Source organism: Apium graveolens, chromosome 2 (assembly GCF_009905375.1).
Source record: "Apium graveolens cultivar Ventura chromosome 2, ASM990537v1, whole genome shotgun sequence".
Taxonomy (NCBI): Eukaryota; Viridiplantae; Streptophyta; class Magnoliopsida; order Apiales; family Apiaceae; genus Apium; species Apium graveolens.
Window position 1 is genome coordinate 132,053,219 of NC_133648.1, and position 24,701 is coordinate 132,077,919.

A 24,701-nucleotide genomic window follows, 5' to 3' on the forward strand; every position below is an offset into this window, starting at 1 on the left:
TACACAACACAACATAAAAATTTAAAGTCCAACTTTTGTTTCCAAAGTTGCAACTTGGAAGTCATCAATAAACTTTTTTGAATCCACCCACATTGACTAGTAGGGGTCATGAGCTGTTAAACATCTTATAATCATCGCCCAGACCCCAATGTAACAAAATACGGGGAGGAAATTCAGGAAAGATTTGGGAGTTGCATAACTCTGCAAATTTAGTCCTATGTCTGGAACATTTCTATTAATATACAAATGTCACATGCCCTCTACTAACAGAGGATCTCATTGCCGCTGTGCGGGCGACGGCGGAGTTGGCTGATGGTTTTGCCCATGGAAACCAATCCCTGGGGGTCGATAGTACCCACCATTGCTGTTTTGTTGCGGCATTTGTGTTTGAGATGCCTGTTGCTGTTGAGCTGCTGCTGGCCTTGCTAATCCCATTGTGACCTGTGAAGTTAAAGTTGGAGGCGGTGGTAGGCTGGTAGCACCATACCCATAGGACATGAGGCTTACAGGTTGAACAAGCTGATTTTTTGGCGAACTACAAGGCGGTCCAGGAGGAAGTGGTGCTGCTGCTGCAGGCACATAAGGTGATTGCATGTAGCCCGCCTGAGACAAGGGTTGCATACTTGTTACTGGCACAATACTTGATAGCTGCTGAGATGTCAAATAAGATGTATTGCCAGCTTCAGAACTTTTTGCCTGAGCAGTAGGCACCGGTTTTTCCAATCGAGGCCTTTTTTCTGGGGGGAACATGGATGAACCAGTAGAGAATCCAGACAAGTTTAATGCAGTACTCATAGAAGCAGCCTTTTCAGCAATAAGGGATGAAAAAACCGAATTAAGCATCTGGGCAGAGGACGTAGAAGCAGCAAGCCTTGCAACAACTGCTGCTGCTGCAGCCGCCATCTCATCCTCTTCAGTAGTCTTTGAAACTGCAGAAATTACAGACTGGGCTGCAGGAGTACTCTTTACCTCTGGTAAAGAAAAGCTAGCTTCAGTAGCTCTTGAATCCATTCGTTGATGATAAACAGGAAGTGATATCAATTTCTCTTTTAACGCAGCCACTTTATCCAACTGTATTTTAGCTACCTGCACATATGCCGACTCATTGTGTCACTTCTCATTCAAATGAAAAATGCTGAACACTGATACACTAGAATACTTAGATTAAACCATTCTGATTTCATGTTGCAAGAGAGATAAAGGAGATCAATAGTTACAGTAGAATCCAAAAAATGAAATAATATACATATATAAGCTAAGGTTCATATAGGAACCAATTATTAACTATATGCATTTGGTTTGATCCTGTATTATGTGATTTAAAAGAGGCTGTTTGTATGCAAAAATGATGTGTTCTCAACCCAAACCGACAACAGATGTTACAAAAATACTGTAGTACATAACTTGTAGCAAATAAAAACCAACTCCATTTGAATACGAATATAGTACATTCAAACACTGATATCAGTCGCATGACAGAAATTTTACGGAAGAAAAACATATCAAACCTGACAAGTAAAATATCAAAGGTCTAAGCAGAGGTTCTGTCAGGAATTCTATGTGACAAGATTCAATCAGAATTCAAAGAACAATGAATTATCTTTACCAAAAAACTGGAAAAGATGCTATCAGATGACACCAACTAGATCACCCGGTTAGAGAGCATGAGTTAATGATTAAGTATATCAATATCAATTTTACTATTTCTAAATCGAGTCAAAGTGCTTGTACTAAAACTAAAAGGATTGTTGGTTCACAAACAGATTACACCCAATACAAATTAAGTACTAGAGGGATCTTTCGTCATTGGTTGTAAGGAGGTGCTGCCCTGTAATAAGATTCTATCAGAGATATAGGTTTGATACTTGGCAACTGCAAAACATAACATAGTATTTGTTTCATAGTTGTGACACTCTACTAAAAAATGCTTAGGGCCCGATTCTTGCCAACAAAGATCTTAACATTATAAAATTAACATATGAATTTACGACTCACCAAGTATATTTGTTTTAATAAAAAATATACTAGCTTCATTTTGTATATTAAAAAAAATACAATAACAAATGGAAAACGATACAAATATTCAATCAAAAAATTAATACAGATATTAGAATCAAAATCTATAAATGAACCTTGTATTTTAAAATATTTTAGGATGACGTCTTTGATATGTTTCTGCTTCGAATCAATAATGAGCTGAAACCGAGTTCTCAAGCCTTGCCTTTAGCAGGTACTGGTATATTACTAAAGATCTATTAGGGGTCGTTTGGTTCAAAGATTTCTGGTATCAGGTAGGGGTTTTGTTCATTTCAAACTCATACTTGATGTTTGGTTCAAAAAATTATTTCTCTAAACTCATACCTTAAACCCACCAGGTATGGGATTTTAATACCCGGGGGTAGGTGGGTATGAAACAAAGGTATGAGGAATCAAATTAATTTTTCGTTTTTATATAATTACATGTAAATGTTTAATACAAAATTAGATTAATAACTTAAAAATATATAAAAATACTAATTATTTTAATATTAAAATTAATTAAAATCAGTAACTTATATTTTGATTTAATCATATTTATTCCACCACTGAACCAAACACATAATATCAAGAATGATACCTCGATCCCAACCACCTTAACCCGATACCTGATTCTAACCCCATACCACCCCGTGAACCAAACGACCCCTGGTCTGAGGTTTTAACAAAGATCCCTATCTCTGTGGAACAGAGTACCATCACATATCATTGATTCAATTACTTGGTATGACAGTGAAAATAAAGGATAAGGATTCAGAAGAAAAGCATACTAGATAAGTTAATGGATAAAAGAGAATCAAGCTAGAGTTGATTGTGTTGTGATAAAAGTTGAAGCGATTTTTCGAGCCGGGGCAAAGTGGCGATGATTCATTGACAGCTCTAATATATGCAACTGTCATACACCAACCATCAACAATTTAAGTTGGCCAAGAAACTTGCAGTATAAGATGGGGACATATTTACAAGGCTTAGTCAAGTGGATACTTCTCTTGATAATAAGAAGTCAAGCATTCAAGTTTCGGCGGAGGCATTTAGGCTTCAGTACTTTAATTTCTAGGAGCAATGCAGAAAAAACATTGGAAATGTGAGCTTGGATGACTATCACAGAAAATTAACTTCGTGAAGAGAGGTACGGATTGCAACTCCTAACTAGCGGTTAGTTGTCAATAATAAAAAATAAAAATCTGGAAGATATTGAATATGGGAAATACTATACTTGTATAGAAACTTAAATATTATGCAGAAAAAAATATTCTAGAATACTCCTTTAAAATTAATAAACATTATCAATTCTTGATACTTTCCTAAATCTTCATAATTGCCTAAGAAGATTGCATCAAATCTTTCTTTATCAATTCAATAATATCATAATAATAAATCCCTTCATCTCCTTTTGCTTGCATTTCCCTTTGGAGCAAATAGGACCTAGAGTTTTAAAACAGGCGAGAACCGTGCAAGAACAGAATGGTACCAAGAATTATTTTCTGCAAAATTTATGAATGTGTCCTTGGGGGAAAAGAACATTGAAAATGGTTTTAGATGTGCAGGAGACGCGCAAAAATTTCTGGAATAACGAATCAATGTGCTTAACAACAAGTACGTGATTTCCTTCTCCTAGATGTTTAACTTCAGTAACTAAACCTTTTTAACCTCTTGTACACTTGCATCATTCTGTTCATTGAACAACATTGCATGAGGCCATGTGCTATAGTTCTTTTAAATAGTCTTTATTTGCAATCTCAACATGTTATGGACAAGTAATTTGGGGCTGACTTCGGTAATATAACTTTCAGTTGGCTCAACATTAGTAGAAACAGGAGTTTAAACAAAAACCTCCGAGATTTTGTGTTAATTGAGTATATTTTCCACCTCAGATTCAAATTCCAAAGCTGGAAGTATTACCAATATCATGATATTTAACTGAAAATTTGAACATCCATTGGTAATACATGTGCATTGAGTAGCATCCAAAAGATTTGGGAGCTATGCAGTATTTTTTATTTGACGCAATAAATATAAGAATATCAAAGATGTAAGGAGGGGATTGCAGACTTATACCCTTTCAATAAGCGGAGGAACCAAATCAAGTTTACACTTAGTGGTTCTTAGATTTGATATATCTGACATTCCTTCAAATGCTATAGGTGCTAGATATGAATTTTGCAGAACAGAGGAACAAATAGCATAAGTAGCTATACATTCAAGTCCAAAAATGTAGTATTACTTCCAAGGGATGCTGCATAATATGTGGAACGGCAGGAGGGATATCATAATCCTGTAGGATGCTTTAAAGAAATCATGAAGTACTAATTTTGCTTTAGAAAATGTGTCAAATATGGGCTATACAGCAATTGGATGAACTTTTGACTAGAGTTACCTCTTCTTTTTTAACGCACAGCAGCAGCAGCCTTCTACATTGATAATACAGAGCAGAACTACGAACTGGGGAAAGATAACAGCAAGCTCCAATGACAATGTAATCAAACTCTGAAAGTGGAAAAATAAAGTTATATCTGCGCTTTTCTCATTTTTCCCTCTATCTGGTATGTAACTTCTTCCCATTGTTCTGATCTATGATTCCTTTTTTTTTACAATTCCAGCTACCACTTTCCTTCTCACAAATCTATTTTTTCCCTTTGCAAACAGTTTTGCGGTCTGCCAGCTAGTGTTGAATCGAAGAACAGTGATCATAGTGACCCCTCGGCTATCATTCCACTTTGAAACTCAAAAGTAAGGGTTTTTGGAACAAAATCACTAATAAGAAATGGTTGGGTGGTCTAAACAAGGGTGTCCCTACAGTAGGAGAGAACTTGTATGGAGACAAATTCTCAATAATCAATAATTGTTATCTGTAAGCTATTCAATATGGGGAATCACAATACGTGTCCATAAACTAAAACCTAATGCTCCTTGCAACATGGAATTTGGTGTGTAGGGGTGAATCTGGGGATCTACGAAGCAATGCCAAAAGCGAAACAGCTCTTTGGGTCCCTACCGATGCTGGGGTGCGATTGGTTCTACCGAATGGTAGTTTAAACACCCCTAGTGTTGTTGGTTGTTTCGGTATTCGTTCTTGAATCATTGACTGAGAAGAGGCAAGTGATCAAGAGAAAAAAGACTAGTGGGGCATCTCCTTTTCGTAGTAAGAAACTCTCTTTAGATGGCTCTTTCTTTATCCAAGTAAAGAGGAACTACGGAGTAACGCTTATTTCGTTCATTCCAAGGAAGCTCCTTAGCATGTCGTCGATTTGGTAAAGCTTTTTTTGAGCCTATGGAGGCAATTATGGAGGTCTCACAATCCTCGAGAAAGACTTCTCTTATTGGCATTTAAACGGAATTCAAAATAAATCCAATTAGAATAGGAACAAAAAGGGGCTTATTAAAGCTTTTGCTTTTCTCGACGTAACGATATGTGGTCCCCCTGCATCTGCATCTTCATATTCTAGGTACAATCTTTTGCCATCCCACTTCTAATCCAAATCACTTCATTCCACTACCAGGTTTAATGTGCGAGTTTTACGCCCCCTCTCCCTGTGGGCCTATAGTCTATGGAAGAAATGAAGACCGCGTGTGTATTGAAACTTAAGAAGAGACCAAGTCATTGGAATACATCTTACAAAGTGCCATCCGCTTGACACTAACCGGGAGGGCTAAAGGCTAAATAATGAATCAATTGTCTAGTCCAGATCCATCGGTCATAAATCTTTCTATAATCAACCAAATTCTAGGAGAGACATAATTGACTATATTGAACTCGGTAGCTACACCACCCATCGAATTTAAAGTAAAGGGGCATCAGTCATATATTTTGCAAAGCGGCGTTCTTGCCAAGGTTATATGTCTGTTTTCAACCTACTCAAATCCTACCAATTTGGACCCCTTAGAGATTCTAACCAAGGGGCACGTAAATCCAAAAAATGCATAGTTTCTCCTCCCAAAATGACTTAACTGTTATATCTTCCAAATCGTCTACACTAACAACCCATCCTTCCCCTCCAGAGGGCGATTTTAGTAAATAACCAAATATAATATATGGGTTAATGGTCAAGTTGGTAATTATTCCTTACATCTCCCCCTCCCAGAGCCCAAGAATCATAGAGGCTATTAATTTTCCTCCTCTTCCTATCCATCAAAAGCATCCAGCAGCGCCACGCCAATAAAATTAAGCTACATACTAATGTAAGCTACTGTTGTGGAACTCGGTAGAAGCGGTTTGCTGCTTCCTCCTTTCTAGGCATTGGAAGCAGCTCGCTTTAAGGAATATGAATAGGGCTCCTAGGTGGCGCATTCGTGAAGGAAAGCCGAAGGAAGAGCAAAACGAAGGTTGGGGGCTTGTGGGGCAAGGGCGCCCGACCTTGAATAGGCTGGGGCCTAGCTCCGGGTCCTTCGTAATTGCGGATATGAATGGTTTAGAAAGGGGGCTTCTCAATTTCCGGGTCAGTTGGGAGACAAGGCCATAAGAGAAATTGCCCTCCCGGTCCAACTTCAATTTATCAAACCAAGGTTCATCTCGTGTAGTAAGTGTGAACTCGTACAAAGATATCGAGTAGACGGTTAATGTATCAAACTCGATCCTATCTTTCGTACCACACATTCCCATCTGTGTCGCTATTGTAGCTTACCGGTGCACAGAGAACTGCCTTTGGTCCCCCAAATTGACCTCAAGCCAAGTACATGCCAATACTTCATATTTTTCCCAAAATAACTTTCACGTTGCCTTGAACAATAATTGATAATGTGCAGATCTTCCCAGAGTTCCCATTAAAATATGGAATGTAGGGTTCAATGGTAGCATAGAGGTCTAATGGACAACGCTCAACCTATCCAGCACCTCCCCAAACTAAGTAATCTAAAATGACCCCGACACATGTAATGTTCGTACAATTTTCTAGGAACTCCTCGAAAAAAAAAAGATTCAAATATGCACTTCAAGGAAGAATTTTGGAGAAACTAAAACATAAAGGAAGTATCGGAAGAATAAATAAAAGCCTGAGAAATACGCGGTTCTCAGGTTACGTAAATGGTTTGTATTAAGATGCCATTGTTATAGGATGGTTCAAGGATGTTAACCTGAAATGTTATGAAACCTTGTGGTAGGGGTTGATTATTGGTAGTTTAAGTGTAATTTCAGTCTTAGGTATAAGACGACTAAGTTTAAACAGATATTATGTAATACAGTAGTTAGACACCGTTCAACATGGAGATATAGGGTGGTAATGCCAACAGGTTTTAACTTTTTGGTAATAGTGGATTTGAACAAACTTATTTTTCCTTATAGATGTGGTAAATATATATATATATATATTGGATAATGAAATAAAAAATCGAAGGCACACACCGGATCTTATAGATCAAATTTTGAGCATACGACAAATGTCAGACTAGAGGAGACTTGAATTAAAGAGAAATATGACCACATCACACCCACGACTGCAACCATTGTGTCTTATATCAGACAATAAATACCATTGATGATATTCTAGGGCTTAATAAGAATAAAAAAAATTAAGCCTTAAAGAGCCACGAAGAGATGTGAAAAAATTTTGGCACAATATTTTAATCTATGGCCCTAAGCTAAGCCCAACAACTGAGGGAGGGAATAACATTGTTTTCACGGGAAAGATTATTAAAAGTTGTTTATTAATAATATATATTTTATCCGATAGATCCTATCCTGGTCATAGCTAACCCGGCCCTGTGCCAAACTCCTAGACCATGCTTAAGATAGCAAATCAATGGTTCACCTGAAGTAATTAGAGCTTAACAATTGAAATCATACTAATTAGCACTACATAGAAGGTTTAGTATAGTGTATATTTGAACACATATCCGTAGTAGAAATTGAAGGGCTAAGAGGTGGAGTTTTAAAATTGAAGGTTCTCGCCTCTTTTTTAAGAGTCAAAGATTAATAGCTAGACAGTTACTAATCGACTCGATTACACAAAAATCGAGTCAAAAATCATTTTTTGCAAAAATCGGCATAAATCAGTCTAATCGGCCAAAATCGAATTAACGGTTAAATATCGGCATGATTATTAAAATTTAGTAGAAAAGATTAAAAATCGAAATGGTAAAAACTAGGATAAAATTTCAGAAAAAATATTACTCTCGTATATATAATTACTAAATTAGACGCCTAAATCTTAAATTCCATTAATTTTTCCTCTCAAATTGATTCCTAATTTGAAATTTAGAACTTGAAAATATTATTTATTCCAATCATACAAAAAATTTAATCTATTTATATGAATATGTGATAATTATATATGTACAGTTAAAATAATAAAACAATTATCTATTAAAAATATTAAAAAATTAATTCTAATTAGTGATGCGATGAATCTATGGAAAATACATCTACACATTAACTCCGATTCTCGTTTTGTAAAACAATGGTGCTCGCATGATTATACTTTCTAGAAAATTTCGAGACAGAATTCAATCAGGAGGGGAACTATGTAACATACCAACTAGATTAAGAATAATAGACTATTTTTGATAATTATTTTACATAAGCTTATACATACATTTATTTTGATATAAGTTTTTTAATATTTATGGTGTCACTTGATTGAGGGATTTAATTTTACAATCACTTTTAAAGACATATATGTCTAAATACTATTTATTAAGTTGAGGCGTGCAAAATTGAGATATACATATAGTTAATTCATGTATTGACTCAGCTAAAATACTTTCTCTTGTTTAAAACAAAAGTAAGAGTTTTGGGTGTGTTCAACTATCTAAAAAAAGGATTTGTGCGTATGTGTGTGTTTGTGTCATTGTGTGTGTAGCATATAAGAATCTTTATATTGTCAGGTTAAAAATTAAGAAATAATGAAAACTAGAAACTAAAATAAAAAAGTTTCTAAATCACGTCGAAATATAACATATATGGTATGCAAAATTGATCGTTGGGAGATTTAGAAAAATACAGTGAAGTCGGATTTTAAAAAAAAACTTACCGTTTAACGGGAAAATCAAATTAAAAACGGAGGGGAAAAGCTGAGATTTTTTTGTGGGAGGGTGCAGATTAGTTGGGTGTGGTGCTTTTAGGGGGCATTAGATTAGATTGATCTAATGACTTAGATTAGTTTTTAATTTCTATTTTAAGTTTGGTTTCTATTTGAGTTGCCTATAAATATATATATATATATATATTCACAGCCTTGTGTATCTTTTGTATATATAATCAAGTGAATTTCAAAACTAAGGAACAATTTCAATCAACAATAGCAGTTAACAATCTAAAACAACTCTTGTACATAAATCTACAAAAGCTAAAATATCAAGTATAAGCACAAGAAGCGCCATTAGGTACAAACATCCTCAACAAGTTTCAAAACACCTACTCCTTTGATCTTTTGTCGAGCATCTTGGCAGTTATAAGCATAAAATGGAACTCACATCTAAAGTTCACTTTTAAGACTAAGCATGCATTATAGAAGGGGGGGAAGAGCTCTACCTGCAACTGAGTGTGTAAACGTTCCAGTACTGGCTCCTGGAAATTATTAAGGTTAGTGCACAGATATTATTTACAGACCTCAATGAAATCACAAACTCTAAGAAGAAATAGTACATGTTCTCGCAGGGCAGCTTCAAGCTGGGAAACCAAGGCAGTCCTACTTCCTTCAGCTCTTTCTAGATAATTGATACATTGCAGGAGTTGAGATTCCTGCTCCTCAATATCCTGTACCAACTCAGATCCCTGGAAATTCTCTGTAACTGACAGAATTATTTTTAAAAAAAATGCATGAAGAACTTATATGCTAATACAACTTTCAAAAAGTTCCACAATATTGGACAGAAAATGTTGTGGCAAGCAGAATACGAAATTCAACATTAGTTATGCTCAGCATGTACGAGAGACTGCAGTCAGTTGGGGGCAAGATCCCTCCCCCCACCACCAATTAGCCAAACAAATAGTCAAAACTTAACGACAGGTTCATCACCTAATAGGTTTAGAGTTAGATTATCAGTAATAATAGCACTTAAAAGATAAACTATTGTTTCCAAACAGAAGGGTATCATTCATGACGGCATTAACTCGGGTTGAGGTTAATCACACTTAGTTCATTTGGTCCAGTAACAAACTTGATGATATTTAATTTATACAGCTCTTCAAATCTTGTTCGCAACAAAAACCCTCTACAAAATAATATCTTCATTTGGTCCAGTGACAAACTTGATGATATTTAATTTATACAGCTCTTCAAATCTTGTTCGCAACAAAAACTCTCTACAAGATAATATTTACTTTAAGAGTTAAGACCATTTTATTTGGACACTGGTCATACCATCTACAAAACTCGTAGTCAAGTTTTAAAGAACAAGGAGAGAATGGCGGGGACACAAGAAAATTATTAGATATCTTAAATACTTTGTGAAGGTAGTAAACCAAAAATCTAAATACAAAAAGTAAACATGGGCAAAAAAAAAACTCCTCACAGGGCCTAATTTGGCACAAGGTTCACGCACCTATCACTTGCATTATAGTCCAAACTCCCAAAGCTTGTTAATCAATCGCCTATTAAGCGCACATAGGGGGTGTCTGCCTAAGAGTATCTCAAAAAATTTAATAATTTTCCTCCAGAAAGGGTACTTGGGTAATTTCTCTACATGATAAGTACTTATTTTCCAAAATACTTCAAACCAAACACCCTCATAGTAATATTGTGTTACGATCACAACATGGCACTGGTGGGTCAGACATTTAATTATATTTGTGTCACTTGTCACCCCCTCTTCCCCTTGTTTGACTTGCCTCTTTTACTGTGTAAGAAGACCATACAATGAGTGATAGCTATTTTTGACATACCCTTGATAAATACCCTCTGAAACACCGGCACATAATTATATATATATAAATACATAAATAGATCTTGGGTTGGTTGTGCCATAGTTACATGGTACGGGATTCGGTTCGAAACGGGGTGTGAAAACGGATACGTCAAACATTACTTAGAGTGAACCCCATACAGTGGTACGGTCGGGGACGTCGGAACGGTTGGGGACAATGAATATTTCTATTTATTTTAATCAATACATGCACTTTTTTCCCTTACAATGTACTTAAAATGTTTTATTGAAGAAAAAAAATATGAAATATACATATATATATATATGTTTTAATGAAATACATACTACAGTAATTGTTGACGATTATGTCTATTATTTTAAAAATAATGAACAACTTTATATGCAAACATGGTTTTTAACAAATTAACAAAAGAGCCTGGGGAGTATAGGCCCAATAACAATCATAAACCAACAGGCCCAGTCTGGACAATAATAATTTTTTGCTGGACAAAAATACAAACCCTAAAGTGAACACATAAGCAGCAGCCGACTCATGCTTCTCAACAGTTCGTCATCGTCTTCTTCTCAAACCCAATCTCCTCCTCAAAATGAATGAATCCTCGCAGTCTTATTCATCATTTCTCATCTATATACAAGTTATTTTCTTTCCCTCATTATTTCTGTCGGTTCGTCACCATGGGAGATCTGGGTCGTGAACCCCCGCGATTTGGGTCGCGAACGCACCGTGTTCCGGAACGAACGACCCAGATCGTAAAACGGGGGTCCGTACCGCGTTCCTTGTAACAACTTGTGCATCAGAAAGTACATTCAAGGAAGTGACAGCTGAAATTCAATACTAACATCTGTTATTCTACTTCCAAAGAGAACCGACTTCTCATATAGTGCTGTTTTGGGAAATTTTATTTCGTTTTGTGCTATTTTGGTCAGGCTTACATTAGACAATACTCCTATCTATATAATTGACCAAAGAAACAAATTCAATGGGGCATTATCAGAAGAAACAAAAATTAATACACATTGAAATTAACATAAATGATGAACCATATAATTCATGAACGTGGACTTTAGAGTTTTAACAATGCTGTTAAATTTTGGTGACGGACAAAGTACAAGGACGGGTACCTTTCGCAGACATGCCTTCTGCTTTTCTTTCAATTTCCCCAGCACAGAGAATTGCACTTTTGAACTTGTTAAGGGCATCTTGTTCATCAACGTCTTGATCATGTACTGATTGAAATGATGTTAAAATTTTTTCGGGCATAGAGCCAACAGCCAGTTTCTGAATTTAAGATAAATAAGAACAAAAATAAATCTCAGCTAAAAAATATAATATATATATATAAATATTTATATATATATATATATATCAGATCTCAGTGCCATCAAACCTATCACAACATATATAAAAAACTTACAATTCTTAATGAATGAGCATCCCTCTTCACAATCTTAATAGGATCTAAACTCTTTACATCGCTGCACAACTCCGGAACGGGAGGAGAAACTTTACCCAGAACTGCATCTTTCAAATTCTGTCCCTTAGATCCAAACACCTTCCGCTCTTCCCAGATGTCAACCTAACAAGTAAAGCAGGAGAACATATATAGCTGCTCGAGTAATAAAAATCATGAGAGAAAACTAAATAGAAATAGAAAATAACTAAATGAATATATGGAACATCCAGTGATTCAAGTTGTACCCAAGCTACTCCCATAACGAAAAAGGTATAACATAAATGATTCCATTTTTGTGTCACGTCCATACTCTATTTACAGGTCATAACACATTTGTTTTCAATAACATGAAGGTAGTATTTCATCAAAAGACTGCCAGAAAAGACAGAAGTTCACATGGGTCTATAGAAATATCAATATCAACAGCATTGCTTTGAGCAGGTCCTTTCGGGTATCTAACTCGACATTTGTGTCTAGGAGAAACTGCTTTGTCAGCGTGATTGATTTGCTTATGAGCTCAGTTAACCTGACTCTTTTATTCCACTCGAGTACCTTGGTGGGAGCTCGAAACTCATACATGAATATGGACACTGAAGAATTATCTTAGGCCGAAAACATGTAAAAACTTAGAAATATTGCCGAGTCTGTCACTTGTATAGGTTTTCATGTTGGACACTTCCAACATTTTGCATGGCAGTGAAGCTTGGTAACGGAAAGCAGATGCCACTATCATCTCTCAATCGGGCTCTTACATTATGTACTGAAAGAAATATACGGTTTTCCCTTTACTATTAAAAAATGACTATAACTAAAAATCAGATGGAACTTACCGACTTACTATTTTCTACATAAAAACTAAAAAGACATCACTCTTACTTAAGCATGACATAAAGACTAAAGTCCAAAAAAAGAACTTCAGGGTACACCTGCAAATTACTTGTTATTTAGACATGTCCAAGGATAAAAATGCACACATATATCGAGGACCCAAAGCAGTGTGTTCCTTAATGCCCAAGGTTATTCTAATAATTCAATTGATCTACTTGTAGGTCCATCACATATGCTAGGGTGATTGACCAAAAAACATAACAAATCCTTCCTCTCGTCTCTTAGCCTTCATCATCTTCAATATACTCAATCCTGAGCAGCTAATTCAACTAACTCCTCCGGTTTCCAAAATCACTTACTAGACTTCTCCTTATTGTTGTACCTCTTGCAGAAGCTCATTAAAAGTTCTATCTCCTTCATTTTTTATTAGCTCCATTTTCTCTTGCCACAACTGACTGAACTAGTGAACTTCAACACACAACTTTACACAACTATTTTGAACACTATAGAATCAGCAATTCACTCAATCGACGATTAACTGATCCTACACAAACAATTGCTGTGCTTAATCAGAACTCTTCACCAATACTATATATACACAACCAAATTGCCAGCTACAACTTGAATATCGAGCAATTCAACCACTACCAATTGGAATTAACAGAAAGATTCCAAAACGAAGACAAAAAGGTAGAATTATACCTCCACAAGAACAGATCTACATTTCAATCCCGCAATTCACAAAAATTCTAATCAGATACTCACACAGGCAACATATCAAACAGTTCTGATGCACCTGTTACTCAACTACTAAAGCCTACAAACCAGTACGTCACACCTTCAGTAACAACACCAGTTCACAACTTCAATTGCTTCACAATCAAATAACAAAAGCTTTAAAAATCACAGATGAACTTACTAATCATACAAGCATCAACAATATACCATTAACTCAACTTGACAACATCAATCAACCAATTCAAGGTCAAAACACTGAGTTCACGCTCCCAAACTACTGAGTTAATCAGTAAAACAGAACTTCTACAATTTTTGTGACTATTCGATATAAAATGCACAAAAACAACTACAATTACCAAAAACAAGAGAGATTATACTATAATTCAATCAAAATCAACAGATCTATCATCTACTTTAACAGATCTATGAAGAAAAAGTTTGAAACAAAGCACCTGATTTGATTTTGACATAACTCAAAGAATACAACTGTGATTTCGCACTGTAAGGGCCGCTAAACTCTTTTACACCGGCACAAAAATGATGAAGTAGTGGTTGATTGATCAGAACAATTAATCTGTCAGGAACTCCTTGTTCCTGAACTGTATATTTGATTATTTTAGGTATTTTTGTCTGTTTAAGTGATAAGGAATGCAGAAACAGCAGAGAAATTGATAGACATAGCAGATTTTAGATAGAAATTAGAGAGATTAGGGCAGATTAGAGAGAGAGAGAGATGACAGATAGATACAGAGCTAGAGATAGAGAGAAAATTGGGGGAAAAGGGAAGTTTCAAGAGAGAAACCATCGAGAAAAGAGAGAGACACTTGTGGAACAAGTTCCGTTCCCAAAAGAGGTTAATGACTTAACTCCAGAAATGACAATAATACCCCCATACTACTACATACCCTATTACTATTAATACTCCAATGCTACAATATACTGATTCAAAAACATAAAATGCTCATACTGAAATAAGATAAATACCAGTCTGCGAGCTGCTTTCTTTCCACTTTCATCACCTGTTCCATAGACATTCTTCAGAGCTGAAGGAAGGACCTTCCAAAATTCATTCACAAACTCACTGCCTTTTCTCCTACTGTTTTGCAGTATGTCATTAGACAGATACAGAAAAGAAACACGCTGATCCCTCGGAGCAGATTTGAAAAGCTTATCCCATAATTCAACTATTTGTTTGGCCTTCTTACGGTGAGTAATGCACCAGCGGGATAAAGCTGATTACTTGTTAAAAGAAACACACACAAGACTACAATAATCGAACAAAACTAATGGACAAAACTGCACGCAGAAATGGGCATCCTCAGAACTTATTGCACATTATATATATGTTACAGATTTACTGGGGACGTATAATGTGAACAGATAGAACACTTGAAGCCGTGAAAACAAAACTTCTCCTTGGACAAGGAATATTTCCAACGACCAGCAAGTATTTACCTCACTTTGCTCCAACCCAAGGCTAATCAAGAATTTCAAAATCCACAATAGCTGTTTAGAACACTTAGAGGCTAGAGCATAGGCAAAAGAATAAATTTTTAGCATATAGCAAGCATATGTACTCACTATTTTGTCTGTTTTTTGCTTCCTAGTTACAAAAGAAAAAAGGTATGCAAGATAGACAAGAAAAGATAGATTATAAACTTCTTATACTCGAAAAGATATTACCTTTATATACTCGAAAACATATTATCTTTCTATTGAATTATGAAAGTATAGAAATCTCAAAAAAGCAACATAATACATATATAAGCACAAACACGCAGATATAATATCAAACAAAGAAACTAATATGAATAAACTAAATACTACAAAGTCGAAAAACTAAAAAGAAAATTGATCAAGTCTTCTAAATAACTAAATGAAAACCTGAAAATCATGAATCATTTGATGAATAAATAAGTCAATGTCCAGACTATATACTCCATTGGTAAGGATACATTCAATACTTTGCTGAGAGCTGTTAAGTTTTGACAATTTATCAGCCAATGCTTGTCCATCAAAGATGTCGTCACTCATCATGTTTGGAATTTCTAGAATTTAAATACCTGAAACACATTTTACGAGTGAAAAGCTATTATAAGAAGCTCCAAACATTTAACATGGTAAAATTTACCTATTCTTTGAAAAATAAATGTAAATAAAAAACATTAAGAGCAAAACATTAACCTTTTAAGGTTGAGAAAGCAGCTTATATAGATTGGGAAAAAATGATGTCAATTCCACAATAATTTATGTTCTTGAATTCCCAAAAATTAAAGTGAATTTAAAGACATGGCAGCAATTCATATGATTGAATTTGAGTTTTTACCAATCTACAACTTGTGAGGCTTTGTGTCATTAGCACATATATTGAGAAACCTAGATAAATATGTTAGATTCCTAGCATTACTCAATGTACTAATTCATCGACAAAATATCATGGATATACCAAATAGAAACTAGAATATAAGGCAATTTTATTTTTTGGGATATTTACCAAATTTTTAAGGTAATAAATTTTGAGCTATCCGGGAGGGGCCGTGAGAATTCCAACTTATAACCTTCGGTCATTATGAAAGATGGAATGAGCTTCGCCATTAGGCTATCAATGATCATCAAAAGGTAATATTTTTAGCTAGGTGTATATGGGCTATCATACTCTAATTTCTACTAAAATCTTGAATGCTCCATATGCATATAACTCAAATAATTGCAAATTAGAGATTATTGTAGAGCTTTACTACCTACAAAGCTCTAAAGACACCCGAAACTAGAGGAAAAACATATTCCTTACAAATGAAGAACTAGGCCAAATCACAAACATACCAAATTGAAAAGTACATAATTACACATTTAAATTTGTCTTGCCAAGCTAATTAGACAACAATAATTTATTTTGAGTTTGTTATATAAAGCATAGAACAATTCAATAGCCATCTATTATAGCACAAATATACATATGATAAGCTAGAACACCTTTTAATACAGACAATAGATAGGGTTTTGAAATCGAAGTTAAGGTTTGAACTTACCTGAAATTTTAAGGTTTCAGAACTGTAATCGCTTGGAGCACTAGTTTGTTGTCTAGGTCTATTGGGGTAGGTGAGTGAACTTTGGTGCCTCGATTATGTTAAAATATTCCCCCTTTGCATAGCGGCTTGCCTCAAAGCGCATATTGAGAATAAAATGGGCTACCCATTTACAAACTTCGGCCCATCCCCCCGAAACGACATGATTCTATTTTAAATATATATTTAAAACATCATAATATAAAGTTTTAAAAATAATATTTTTCATATGAGATATCCTATATAAATATGCATCGAAGGACTACGTAATTTTATAAAAGTAAAGAAATAAACTTACCTACATCGTACAAAAATTCTTTTATAGTACAAACAAAATGCAAGTTTTATGCTACAAATTGTGGATAGCTACAAATTATGGATAATTACAACTATTCACATATCATTAGATAAACCATACATGCTACAACTAAGAAATGGATGTTATAATACATTAAAAACATTACCAAAAAGAAATGGAGGTTATAATACATATAAAACATTATTTACATGCATCTTTCATACACAAGATGTGTATACTATTTGCATAACTTCCTCCAAATTGTGATACTTCTTAATCAAGATTTCAAAAATCTTTAGGTGGGTCTAGATGGTTCCAATACCTTTTCACGATTAAATTAAACATTTTCTTCACAATTTCACATTCATTACTAATTCCTAATATTAAGCATTTTAAGCATTTTGTGACGTGTATTGAAACTCTGAGACACATATTTCGAGATCCTAGCAATACTCAATGTAGGCATTCATCGAAAAGCAATACCAGGCATACAAAACAGAACTTAGAATAAAATGTACTGTTTTATTTAAATATGCTGCATTTCAATGTAATAATTTTTCGAAGTGAACGGAGAAGGGGTGAGGATTCAAATCCATGTACTTTGGCCACGAGGGAATATGGTAAGGCAAGGAGCCTGGCCACTAGGCTCTCAATGAGAAGTGATCTTCAAAAGAATAAATACTAATACCCTGCTACTCTTTCTACTTAAATTTTGAATACCCTGGTACTCTATAATATAGATAAGATACAGATAACTTTGATTGCGATACGAATTTGTAGAAATTCACCACCACCATACACACAAATTTAAAGTTTGCTCTATATACAAATAATCCCAAACAACTATGAATGCCAACATATATAAAGACATAACTTCATACATGAAGGACTACAAAATAAAAGTGCATAATCACAGTCATATCATACTCATACTTGTACTCTCACGTACTTGCTTCTGAGTTCATGCGTAATCATATTGTTCAAATTTGTACACACTGACACAGACACATATATCTATATAAAATTAGATAAAATACAGCTTAAGGTGAGGCCTTTCAATAACTATAACATAACCTGATTATTAAAGAATATATTTATTGGTTTCAAGAACCTAACAAATAAAGTTGAGACCTTTGAGTATATAATCGGTTGGAGCATTAATTTTGTATAAATGTATAGATGTAATTAAGAGTGAGAGTAGAAATGTGTAACACATTCTCTGACCTATTGAGACACCAAAAATGGCATCATTGTTGTAAAAAAAGGACATTCGGGTTCTCTGCAAATTTTATTTTTTCTTATTCCTTGAAAATTTTCTACTGACTTTACAGTCATTGCGATCTGATTCTATAATTTCATGTATACGGCGGTTAGTACTTCTGTTTTGAATTTTTTGACCTACTTTGTATGGAGTACTTTCTAGTTTAAATTATGATTTGTTTTTACAAAGGAGGTAAACCATAGAAACAGGGAAAATAAGTTAGGATGAATTTCACAATTTGTCATCTCATTTTTTCCTTGATTTTTCGTGTCTTTTTTATTATTATAACGTGTATATTAGTTCCATGCTGAAAATTATGGATAGTTACAACTATTCTGATATCATTAAACAATCAATTAAACAAAGAACTGAACCATAAACTATGTTAAAAACATTACTTGATATGCATCTTTCATATACATGATGTATATAGTACTTCATACCTACCAAAATTATGATATTTCAACAAAGATACTGATAATATGTAGGTGGGTCTAAAAGGTTAGAGTACTTTTTTCCCGATAAATTAAATATTTTCTACACTAATCAAAATTCATAATCAATTCCTAATAGTAAGTATGGCGTGACAAATTTCATACCCCTAGACACATATTTCGAGATCCTAGCATTGCTCAAAGTAAACAAGCATACCTACCAAACAGAACCTATTAACCTAGAAAAGAATGTAGTGATATGTTACATTTTTCAAAACTAAAAAACCGATCCACGAAGAAGGGAGCTGAGGATACAAATCCATGAACTCGGGTCAGGAGTCTTGCCACTAGGTTACCAATAAATCCTCAAAAGATAGTTCTTTTTTTGTACTAAATTTCTACTAAAATCTTGAATACCCTAGTACTCTACAATACAACTAGCTCAAAATAAGTTGAACTTCACTACCAACATATTCAAAAACGCAAAGTTTGTTCTATATACCAAACAACAATAAACACCAACATATACAAAAACATAAACTTTATAAGTGAAGGGCTACAAAATTAGAAAGTGCATAAAAACACTGTTATATCATTACTTAAGCTTGCTTCTTAGTTCAGTAATTACCTAGTACAAGTTTATAGACAAACACATGTATCTATTTATAGTATTAATTATAAACTACAGTTAAAGGGCCTTTGCATATTTAAACTAAAACAAAAGTTGTGTTCCAAAGAATATAAATTTAAGGTTTCAAGAACCTAACCTGAAAAGTTTAGACTTTTGAAAATATAATCAGTTGGAGCATTAGTTTTGTATTGTTGTATGTATGTATGGATGTATAGATCTCTATTTATGAGCGAGAGTGAAGAGACAGAGGCATGTTGCAGAGAAGCTGGGCTCTTGCTAATAGGAGTTCATTGGGCTATGCATACTGTGGCCCGTTTACAAGAAAATGGCTGCTTACAAAAGCCTCAAGAGTTCATGGGAAATTTTGTCAAAAAAAACTAATTTTATATTTTGTAGACATGGGTCGTGTGGTGTATCATTGTTCCATGGAATTTTGGTATTTTTTGCTAAAAAATTTAAAATCAAACTCTATTAATTTATTTAATCCCGTATAAATAATTTACTTTATTGTATTTTAACCTGATGATTGAAACCCATTACAACGATCAAATTTAATTACATATTTTTTTTCTTGATTTTAATTATTTTAAAGTCCAAATCAATTTCATAATTTTTTTTTAATCTAGATAAAGAGTATATATGATTTCGTTTTATTTGATCAAATTAAATTTTGATTTTAATGTTGTTTTAGTTTGGATGAGTTGTATTATATAATGCTATATATAGGTTTTGTAATCCAATAATCATATTTACCCGAAGTATATTAGATTACATTAAAATAATATAGAAGCATGAGATAGGGGTCAGTTGATGTCGGGATTTTGGTACAACGGCTAGAAGATAGAAGGAGAATCTTGGCAAAAAACAATTGTTATATCAAAAAAGTAGATGTCTTTTTGAATATAAATTTCTTTAATATTATATTATTTAGTCTATGTTGGTATGAATTTATATAATAATAATGTCTTTTTGAATATAAATTTCTTTAATATTATATTATTTAGTCTATGTTGGTATGAATTTGTATAATAATAATAGGGGGATTTAATAGGGGCAATCAAGTTAATTTAATAATTAGCTAATAATGATATCTATGTAATTTTATCAAGTACCGACTGACCGACTACTAAATTTTTAACAAAAAGTTTATTATAATATAGTCCATCCAAAATTAAAATATCTATCTATCTATACTATTATATTAAAAAAAATATTGAAAATTTGGTTATTGGTTCTTGGTCACCTTTATTTTGATAACTCTAAATCTATTATTTTATTTAAAATATAATAATCTTCTTAATTGTCTAATATCCGCAAAATAATTATATAAATCTATACTATTATATCTATCTATCTATATTATTATATTAAAGACGAAACAATTAAAATTTGGTCGGTAGTTGATTTGATCACCGTAATTATAGTACTCCTATTATTTATTACCCTATGATTTCAATATTTTACCTAATTATACTTACGTAATATATATTCTCGTTGCACATAAAACGTAATCGGATATTGAAATTTTCATGTTTCATAGAGAAACTTTAAAAAACTACTGCTGATCCAATTGTACCATACCAAATAATAATAAAATAAAAATCGCCACAAAATTTCAAAGAAAATATGTATTACCTCCCCACCACCACAGATGGCACTGCGCCTTAATCAAGTATAGCCCTGATCTTCTTATCTATATACTATTTAAATACTCCCTCCGTCCCTCCCAAATGTTTACATTTGGGTGGGGCGCGGAGTTTAAGAAAAATGATAAAGTAGTGGAGAAAAGTTGAAAAAATGAGTAAAGTAGTGGGACCGATTAATATTATATGTATAAAGTGGTTATAGTGGAGGAAAATAGTGGATGTAGTTAATTTAAAAATTATAAAAACTTTACTATTTTTGGAAAGTTTTGAAATGTAAACAATTGGATGGGACATCCCAAAAAGGAAAGTGTAAACAAATGGGGGGGACAGAGGGAGTATTATACTATACTAGTATTTTTGCTCCCACTATACTTGGCGTTTACAGATTAAATTTTTATTTTTATTTTTCAAATTGTTTGCCAATATATTATTTTATTTTTAATTTAATTTTTAAAAATTGTTTTTAATGTTAAAAATAAAAAAGAGGGTCTTGGGCTGAATTTTGCACCTGCTAATTCAAAATTCTAATATAGTTAAATTAATTATTTTAAAAATATTCATAAATAATTATTGCTCGTGAGTTTATGATTTTAGTAGTAAAATGTTATTTTATTTTAATTATGTGAGTAAAAAAGTAAGTTGTTGTTGGTGAAAATTTTATGAACTTTAATTATTAAAAATTTAAAATATAAAAAAGAGTTTACTCGGTCCCGTATTCGTTGACGCTTCGATTCTTATATGATATTTAAAAGGTCGAATATAGTTAAATTACTTGTTCTAAAAATATTTCTAAAAAAACTATGGCTAGAGAGTATAATTTTTTCGGTGGTTAAAATTTTTTACTTTACTTTTATGAGTAAAAAATTGAAAGAATGCCCAAAATACACTACTTTTCAGCTTTAACTGTCCAAAATGCCTACTGGTGGTAAGTTCGCCCAAAATACTCGTTGAATACGCATCATGTACATACGTATTCTTTTGAAAAAATTAAATAAATACGCATTACACGCATGCGTATTCTGTTGAGTGGCATTTATGACACTTTATAATACTCTAATAAGCTTTGAATTGATGCAGTTGTACTCAAGTTGTTAAGTGTTTTAACGTGTTTTCGAGTATTTTTGCATTTCATGCATTATCTAGGTAATCAGGTGAATTAGCATTGTTTTGGTACTAATTTGGTGTCAAGGTCGTGTTGGAATAAAAGTTCGTTGAAAGTCGGCTCGAAGCTGCATGAAAAATGAAGAAGTTAAATTTCTGGCAGAAGCCCAGCGCGCCCGCGCTGATGAAGCGCGCGGCCGCGCCTAAAGTACAGAAAGTCAGCGCGCTCGCGCTGATCAAGCGCGCGGCCGCGCCAAGTCGGGATGCAGAATTCTGATTCTATTCTAATTCGAATTGGAAGACTTCTCTGTTGATTAGGGCTGCTATGTAAATAACTCTAGGTCGTTTTTAATAAGATAACAAGCCAGAGACATATCAGGGAGAGCCGTAAGAAGACCGTATTAGCACGATCCAACGAAGACGGAGAAGATCTTTTTTTACTTGTGAATCTTTGTTTTAAGTTGTATTTGGATGCTAGTTTTCTTATTTGTGAACCTTAATCTTGTTTTGTACTTGGTTTATTTATTCTTTATAAAGACTACGTTTGTTATACCATGCTTTTATGGGAACCCACGTTGATGATGAGTCTGATTATGAGTTAATCGTTATCGTGAGGTTCTAGGGGATTTATTTATGGATTTCTTTAGTTAAATTGTTTCGATGCCTTAGTATGTAGTGTTTTTATGATAACCTAGTATTGGTTGTGCGTATTCGTCTTATGAGCGTCGCGAACTTATAAGATAGTGTTTTAATTCTTAATGAAGCGATAGTGAATTTAAAGATTTAGAACTTTCCATGCTAGCATAGGTTCATGTATTTGTTATGCATGATTCGTAGGTAATTTTAAACTATCTTTCTTGCCCTGTGTAATCAAGATTGATAACTTGTGCTTAAACCATTATGTTGTCAAATTCTATAGACATATAGGGTCTCAATATAATTGGTGTATATTCAGCTTCTATCTCTTTTGTGGATGTCTAGTAGTATGGTACTCGTGCAACGAAAGTTGGCGTTTATCAGTTTTGTGTTGTTCTGATTAGTGTCATCACCATTGCATGCTAAGGTTGAGAACAATAAGGCTATTGAATGAAGTATTTTATGAAGTTAGAACCCATGTTTGTCATATATATTAATTCAATCAATCTTATTCTCTTAGTTATAATTGTTAGTTTAATTCTTAGTTATAAACAACCTCAATTTGATATCGTCTTAGCATTAAATAATAACCATACATTGTTTCTTAAGTACGTAAATTAATTAGTTAACCAATACAGTCTCTGTGGGAACGAACTAGAAAAGATTCTATACTACTTGCGAACTCGTATACTTGCGTGTATTATTAGCGCGTGTTTAGCGACTAACAAATTTTTGGCACCGCTGCCGGGGACTGCAGTGTTAATTTATAGTTTATGCGCTTTCCATCAGTGGTCGTTAAAGTTCATTGACTCGGACACTGTTACTTATTTGTTTCTCTGTCTTATTTCAGGTGATCTAGCGAGCGTGTATGCATACGCGTTCTCGGACTCGTAAGATAAATCTGGATCAAGCCGAGGAAGAAGCGATAGTGGTTCGTAGGGAAGTTTTTGAGGACGAAGAGAAGGTAGAAGAAAACGGAAAATTTGAAGAACCAGTGGTAGTAGCGATGAGAGATCAAGCAGAAAATCCTAAGGCTTTGATGGACTATTCTCAACCTAAGATCAATGACATTCAGTCAAGCATCATCAGACTAGCCATCTCGGCTAACACTTTTGAGAACAAAGCCGGCACGATTCAGATGATACAGAACTCAGTTCAGTTTGGGGGTTCTCCTACTGAAGACCCCAACATGCACATCAGGGATTTCATTGAGATATGCGATACTTTCAAGTTCAATGGTATGACTGAAGATGCTATCAAGATGCGACTCTTCCCATTCTCTCTGAGGGACAAAGTTAAGTGCTGGTTACATTCTCTACCACCAGGGTCTATCACTAAATGGGAAGATCTTGCTCAAAAGTTTCTCACTAAATTCTTCCCTATGGCGAAAACTGCTGCAATCAGGAATGCTCTTACTCAGTTTGCTCAGCAAACTGGAGAACCTTTGTGTGAGGCTTGGGATCGATATAAAGAGATGTTAAGGAAGTGCCCACACCATGGCATGCCTGATTGGATGATTATCAACTGTTTCTACAATGGATTGGGTGCTACTTCTAGACCAATGCTTGATGTAGCATCAGGAGGAGCCTTGTGGGCTAAAAGCTACGATGAAGCTTATGAATTGATCGAACTGATGGCTGCTAATGAGTACCAGAATCCTTCCCAGACACTGACTCAGGGAAAAGTAGCAGGAATTTTGGAGTTGGATGTAGCAACTGTTATAGCTGCCCAACTTAAGGCGTTGACGATGAA

The 24,701-nt window shown here is 34.1% G+C and overlaps 1 protein-coding gene and 1 non-coding gene across 4 annotated transcripts; both read right to left on the minus strand.

Moving 5' to 3' along the window:
* Positions 1–19,857, minus strand: LOC141707857 (uncharacterized). Of its 3 annotated transcripts, none has more exons than XM_074511273.1 (9): positions 19,703–19,857; positions 16,907–17,111; positions 15,833–15,940; positions 14,862–15,109; positions 12,273–12,434; positions 11,980–12,136; positions 9,617–9,756; positions 9,503–9,538; positions 1–1,086 (listed from the first exon to the last, which is right to left on the minus strand). In XM_074511273.1, the coding sequence occupies exons 3-9, from the start codon at positions 15,912–15,914 to the stop codon at positions 277–279; spliced, it is 1,635 nt and encodes a 544-aa protein (XP_074367374.1). In that variant the 5' UTR covers positions 15,915–15,940; positions 16,907–17,111; positions 19,703–19,857; the 3' UTR covers positions 1–276. The 3 variants fall into 3 exon arrangements, with proteins under 3 accessions (XP_074367374.1, XP_074367371.1, XP_074367373.1); XM_074511270.1 differs by having other exon boundaries at positions 9,617–9,762; positions 19,703–19,856; XM_074511272.1 differs by lacking the exon at positions 16,907–17,111 and having other exon boundaries at positions 9,617–9,762; positions 19,703–19,833.
* Positions 19,858–24,345: 4,488 nt separating this feature from the next.
* LOC141710012 (small nucleolar RNA R71) lies at positions 24,346–24,452 on the minus strand. The gene has a single exon (XR_012570556.1). It is a non-coding gene; the product is annotated as a small nucleolar RNA R71 (small nucleolar RNA).
* Between the last annotated feature and the right edge of the window lie 249 nt (positions 24,453–24,701).

Coding starts and splice junctions, on each gene's coding strand:
- LOC141707857 (XM_074511270.1), bottom strand. CDS start 15,914: ATGATGAGTGACGACATCTTTGATGGACAAGCATTGGCTGATAAATTG. Junction 9,539..9,616: donor AAGCTGCCCTGCGAGAACAT/GTACTATTTCTT, acceptor AATAATTTCCAG/GAGCCAGTACTGGAACGTTT. Junction 1,087..9,502: donor GTTTACACACTCAGTTGCAG/GTAGAGCTCTTC, acceptor GCATATGTGCAG/GTAGCTAAAATACAGTTGGA.